General features: G+C 37.2%; 1 protein-coding gene across 1 annotated transcript in view; it reads left to right on the top strand.

Moving 5' to 3' along the window:
* RAP1GDS1 (Rap1 GTPase-GDP dissociation stimulator 1) overlaps positions 1-6,961 on the top strand; it is a 161,969-nt gene that overhangs the window by 119,624 nt on the left and 35,384 nt on the right. The window contains exon 7 of the mRNA XM_019525879.1: positions 2,977-3,105. Within this exon, the coding sequence (XP_019381424.1) occupies positions 2,977-3,105 (129 nt within the window). The remainder of the gene's footprint in view (positions 1-2,976; positions 3,106-6,961) is intronic.

Here is a 6,961-nt window from a genome sequence, read left to right as displayed (position 1 = left end):
CAGAAGCCTCAGTGTAGCATTGCTGTCAGTTACTGTTCTGAAGAGTGAGTTACTACTAGGTGTCAAAGGTCTAAAAAGTATTGCAGGTCTTTTGTCAAGGGAGAAGTTGAGCATTCTTCTCCTTAAGCACTGCCCCTCATTCCTGTCATCCCTCAGAGGTTAAATCCAGGTGAGAGAAGCTTCTTCTCAAGGGTTGTCCTCTGGATGTGAATTTGGAACATGAACATTTGCAACTCCTATTCAGTGACATTTTCCTTAAGGATATTCCTCACAAAATATGTTTTTAGAAAAGTAAAAACACTTTTCTAAATTTCAGAATGGAGCTTGATCTTCTAGTCACCAGTAGGTTCAGACTCATGTTCTTAAGAGCCACAGAACCATTCAGGGTCTTTCACTTTTAATGTTTTGCAATTCTCAAGCTAATCTTGCATCTGTCTGTGTCTGAATGTTTCCATTTCACAGACATTTTAAGACCCTTTGACTCTTAAGCTAATTCCTGTTTTCAGGTGGATAATCCTATGAGAGTGAAAGTTGGTTTGGAGTCAAGTACAAGACCTGATTTTTGAGTCTGTACAGTGATGCTTTCCTGACCCAGTCTCTGATTTTATTTCCTTAGTAGTCCTGCCAACTGCCCCAAAAGTCATTTAGCCATAGTCCTGTTAAATAATTTATGGCTTAGCCTTCCATTTCTATAAGTTAGTCCTTAAGATGCCCATTTCTTTCCAAAGGTAGAATTTAGATTTATCTTAGTATGTTGTCTTGTCCTGCAGACCTTTGGTACCTGGTGGAGAATCGATGTTGCATTAAACAAGACTTCAGAACAAGTTATTGTTTGAGTAGAGAGTTTAAGTTTATGATAAACTTAACATATGTGTTGTGTTTGGACATGAATCCAGAGGGTCCTTGCATTTCCAAAGAGAGCCTGTGCAGATGGATAAGTACCTCTGCATATGTGTGACTTCTTTGAGGACGGTTATCACTGAGTACCCAGAACTATCTAGAACTGACAGGCAACTTCTATAAATTAACTCCATTCAGACTATATTCCATGCGGTTGTGCTATGCATCTGTTTCCTCCTACTCTTCAGTGCCTCCCTGCCTTTGTTCCTTCAAAGACAATAATCCAGAATCTCCAAAGAGTAGGGATCTGTGGAAGATAATCCCAAATTAAGGTGAACAATAAGGTATTTGCCAGTTACCGGAGTTCTCCTCTTGGATCATTTCCTCCACAGATCCATTCTCTCCCTCCTGCCTTTTATTAAGGATTACATTTCTACAATTGGTTTACAGTGGAACATGGTATGGTACAGTGAAACATGGTGTGGTACCAACACAGACATATACTGGAGGTAAAATGCTATTCAATGCATGCGCTAGTGCATATGTGTACTTACCTGAAATTTAACAGCTTCAACAGCTATCTGATATCTGAGGTGGTGTTCTCATACATCTCTATAAAGAATATGGATCTGTGGAAATTCAGTAAAGGAAATTCAGTTGCTGGTAAGTAACACAGTTTTATTTAACTTAGGATGCTTGGCCACAATTATAATGATTCCTGGTCATCCTCAATATTTGTAACAATGGAAGTGCCCATCTGCTTATTAGTGCACACAACTGTTTATTTTTATTCTCATGAACAGTACTGCATACCAAACAGATCTCAAACATGCTCTAGGAGATTAATCTGTAATATTGGCTATATAAAAATGATACGTAACTTTGGTTTGAAAAATTCTGTCCAATGTCAAACTTTTTCTCAGAATATGAGAGCTGATAGTACCAAATTTGATACGCTCAATATCTGGCCAATCTGTGGTTATAACATCTATGCAATTCTCTATAGTTCTGATTCTACTCCTATAGGTATAAAAACTCTCTGGGCAGACGTAGTCCCTAAATAAAATTAACCCTTTTAGGGACTGATTCAAGATTTACGGAAATTAGAGAGGCTTTAATCGGACTCTGGAACATGCCATTTTGCATTCACTGTTTTTAAGACTAGATTACTTTCTTAGAAATAAAAAAAAAAAATCAGGGAAATTGCCAGGTAACATATGATGTGTCCATGTCTACTTCATTCTATTCAACTGTGAAATAAATGTTTTTCTCTTCTCTGCTATATCATAGACAAATTTGTATAACAGAAAAAACTGTTATAAATAATCCATTTTTTAATTTCAAAAAACCATGTTTCTGCTTCTAACCATCAAAGCATCTTTCTATTTGCAGACACCTAGGAGCAAATAACTTCTTTACTTGTAAATACTGTAAACTCCCATTCTCTGAAAGAAATTATCATAATGGCTTCTAAGGGCTTCTCTCAAACCTTCCATTTTTTTGTCTTTATTAAACTTTCTTTTTTTCTCAAGCTCCTCATAATCTACATTGTGGCTTCCTGTTTTTATATAACTTTTCATGTTTATTTCAATGCCAGTTTATATTCATTCTTTTTCAGTTTGGGTCTTTAAGGGAAAATAGTATTTGGAAGCATGTTCTCAAATCGGATAGTTTTATACTAAAGTAATTCTGTTGATTTCAGTGGAATTAACTCCTGACCTGCACCAGTGTAAGTTGGCTCAGAATCAAGATCAGAATATATTAGAAGTCTGGTGAACTGTGTGAACCCATGCTATTTTAACACCAATTTTATTTGTTCAACTAAATTATTAAGAATCCAGTCATGGGAAATACACACAAAACTAATAAGAGTTGGAAATTTGAGATATACCTTTTGGCCAAATCAGGAGGAAAAGTTTGGGATTATGTCGTGTAGCCAAAAGAAGGGAGTTTTGGGTCCATGTTCCATGGTTGGGTCAGGTCCTAGAACTATTAAGCAATACAAGAGGAGTTGGGTATTTCAGTTTTGTTTAGGTTAAAGGTAGCCTGTGCTGTGCAAAATGCATTTACATTTCAAAGAAAAGTAACACTGCAAACAGAAATGCTAACTCATCATTGTATTTTCTTTCTGTGTAGATACTCTGCAATCTCAGCTTATCAATATGGGTGTTGTCCCTACATTAGTGAAATTGTTGGGCATTCATTGTCAAAATGCAGCTCTGACTGAAATGTGCCTTGTTGCATTTGGAAATTTAGCAGAACTTGGTAAGTCCAGGATCCTAATCCCAAATTGCACACAGTGTATTTATCTTTTTAAGATTAAACATAATCAATTTTACAAAGAATTTTCCATTCTTCTTAATGTATACAAAAATAAAAAGCACTGGAGCTCTCTTTATTGTTTCTTTAGAATATATAGCTTGTTTGCCTTCTGTACAAACTTAAATTTCTCTGAGTCCTTAATACAATGTACAAATTATGTTAAGTTTATTTAACGTAACAAAATGTGCTTTAAATTACTCAGGGTTTTGTCTCCTTATTATTGTTACCTCTTAAAACTCCAAGACAAAAAGATAATGCAAATAATAAGTAATAGTATAATAATAACCCTGATTTATCTGCATATAAGGTCAAACCGGAGATAAATTTGGCTCAGCTCAAGGAAAAATATTCACTAAATGGGACCAGGGACACATTGGGCATGTCTACATGTATGTTAATGCGCCATAATCAGCGCTACTGCACAGTAGCACCAGTGCATATCTTTTATGTGACGCTAATGCACAGTAGAGTAATTCTGCTGCACATCAGCACATTAGAATGGTTTTCACTGTGATGTGCTAATGCACAGCAGAATGTCTACTGCGCTTCTAGTGTCTTGTGTATTTGTGCCCACCCATTTCATAAACTTGTCCTCATTTTAAAAAGTAGAGCTTTAAGATGCCCTAAGTTAAATATGTGGCTGTAACTAATTATTGATAGGAAGGAGCTGATTTAAGTTTAAGCAGATAAAGTCATCATTACATTTAAGCTAGGAACAATGTTGCATTTCTGTTTGTCCCGAACCAAAAAAGTCTTGGGATTGGTGTGTACAGACATAGCTGTTTCAGTCAGGGTTTAGTGAGCAGCCAAATGCACTGCCATTTTTCTACCATTGATTCAATCCTGGGACAAAATGGTTTCTCCCAGAACAAATGTAAGGGCTGTTTGTAGCCTTAGAAAAGTATGTAAAATTTGATCAAAACACATTTTGGTCATATCTGTGGCCCAAATTCTACTCTGACATCCCATACAATACTGGTGCTTTCAATGGAATTGCATATAAGCTAAGTGTGTTTGGCCCTGTGTTTTCTTATTTGTGTGTTTTATACTGAATATAGTATATAATAGGCATTAACTGAACTACAGGCCAAATACTACCCTTATCCAAACAAATATCCTGTGCATGCTACCCTATGATATTTTTTGCTAAGGGGCAGTAGTGATGTTCCCAGAAACAGTTATAACATTGCACATCAAAATACTGGCAAAAGAATGTATGTGGCTTGTGACTTAGAGAAAACAGTGGTGTGGCTGGACATCACTAGCATGTGATGGCTGTTTGGTGGCCTGAAATTATCAAATAATCCCAGGTTTCAAAGCTAGACAGACTACTATGTACTGCTAATGCACAATACATAACATTTCACACAGGAATCCTTGCAGCAAGCCCAGTTTAGTTACTGAAGGACAGGTGTTCATATCACAATCTGACAAAAAGGGTCGTCATAAATGGCACTTCTACCAAGTATTAGATGTAAAATATTCTGACTAGAGACTATGTCTTATATATGTCTGTACATTAAAATAGACACCTTTATTGAAAAATGAATACTCCCACAGTACAAATAAATAATATGAATGAATTGTAATATTTGATGGTTTCTCCTCTGAAAAGAAGAATCGTGCACTGAATCATACCCTCCAATCTTTAGAGGTGGTCTTAGTCTGTCCAAATGAAACTAAAAGTACTTACTTATACAGAACAATATCATGCAAACTTCTGTGGTTGCTGATGTTACCATACCTGTTATTATGCATGTACTGAAAGCAATCTCCAGTTCTGTTAGTTTTATACTAACTTACCTTATTTTTTAAAATAATTGAACCCTACTTCAGCATTAGATTAGTATTAGAACTTTGCTTCATAACCTCAGGGTTTTATCCTGTGGTCTGCATCCCTTCAGTGAGAGGATGTATAATGCAACTAACTCACTTCTGCAGCATTATGTAGAACTTCTTTTCTCCTGTGCTAAAAATAAAGTGCAAGCCTGGTAGGGGTGCAGATTGAGTAGAAATGGTTGTTACTTGCAAGTTACTTGTAGATGCATGTGAAATAAGGGAATTTGGCAGTACAGTGGTTCTCTTGCACTCAGTTGAAAGTGCCTCTGAACCAGGAGACATTAAATGGGAGACATTAAATTTGTTCTGCTTGCTTAAAAAGGACACCAAAACACTAAAAACAGCCTCTGTTTTGTCTCTGCAAATCAAGTTGTCAGTTAACTTAACACTAACATTTTCAGTTGCAGGTAGAAACAGAGGCTGTATTTATGGCCCCTATGGAAATTTAGTTTTAATGACTAAATGTTAGGCCATAAATGCTAAAAGGCTTTTTTTTCCTCTTAACATTCCTGAGTATGAGCACAGAGAGATATCAAGATCTGAGAAGTGGCCCACTTTTCTCTGGCAAAAAGAAAATGTTAGTGTGGAGAATTGCTGCTGTACTGCAACATGGAACTGATCCAGGGAGACTTCAGTAGGCTTTGGATCAAGCTCTGCATGAGCTTCATTAAAATGTTTGACTGCTTACAGCTGCAACTGCATATTTAGGGTCCAGATGATAAAGGGAGCTGAGGGCACGTAACCTGCTGATCCTAGCAAGAGCATTTTGGCTCAGAGCACATTTCCCTGCAAATATCAAATAAGGTTATCAGGACTCTCTTTCTCCTTGTTACACACTCAGAGAAGAAATTCAAGTAAGCATTTTGCTTCAAGTCAGATACAATATATCAGGTTTAAATTGTTTAGTCCGTAAAGTAATTTTGAAATTGAAGAAGGCTAATGAAGGAACAGGAAAAATACTGAAATAAATCATGCTGAAGTTGTAAGGAAAGATGATAAACCGGACTAACAGAGTGGCAAGAGGTTAAATGTATTTATTTCATTTTCATCTGTGTACAAAAGAGTCTTCCCCATAAAGTAGTACATTGCCCCCTTTGGCGTTGTCACTTTTAAAAGCTACCCTTTTGTGTGCACGCCCACAGATCACACAGAGCTGGACACTGGAAGGCAGAATTGCCACATCAGTGCAGCAGAAATGGGCAGCTAGAGTTTTGCAGGATTTGGAGGGATTACACAGTCGCTCCACTCTTCACTGAGGTTTTTCTGCTCTCAGGAGTTCTGATCACATTTCTGTTGAAGTCAATTGCAAAACTCACTTTGATTTCACTAGAGCATGATTGGCTTTGAGAAACTGCATTTCTACTAGTCCTCTGAGATCTGCAGACTCAAGTCAAGGAACGCAAGTAAAAGAACAGAGAGAAGATGTTTTTCTTTTCCCAGATTCTGATCACAGTTAAATGGCAGTGAATTCTGAATAGTGCCATTGGCTTCCATGGAGTTATTTCTGATCTGTGCTATTGTAACTAAGCTCAGAATTAGGCTTTTAACTTTTGCAATACTAAAAACATCAAAATTTGTTTGATACACAGGCACTCTTAAATGAACAGGCTGGCATTTGTATGCCAGGGCACACTGTTACTACGCCTCCCCACTCCTGGGCCAAGTGTGCACCAGAAGGCTCTCCCTCATATAAATTAGAGCAGCCTGAATGCAACTATAAATCACCCACTGCCAATGGCAGCAGGAGACCATTGCAACTGATCGGGATTGCTGGATGTTGGATAACACATTCTCTTTTACTGCTGACTATTAGAGTTGAATAGGTAGAGTGTAGGAGTCCTACTGTGTTGACTCCACACCTGTAATGCCTCTTCATTGAGGTGAAAAGGTGATTAACCCTGTTAATCCTCTTGGCTAGGGACAGAAGTTACACATAAACCAGTATAAGTAATCAGAAACT

The sequence above is a fragment of the Gavialis gangeticus genome, unplaced genomic scaffold (genome assembly GCF_001723915.1).
Source record: "Gavialis gangeticus isolate Ggan-Ray unplaced genomic scaffold, GavGan_comp1, whole genome shotgun sequence".
Classification (NCBI taxonomy): domain Eukaryota; kingdom Metazoa; phylum Chordata; order Crocodylia; family Gavialidae; genus Gavialis; species Gavialis gangeticus.
Note: the sequence above shows the minus strand (reverse complement) of the source record. Positions and strands in the feature narration are given on the sequence as shown.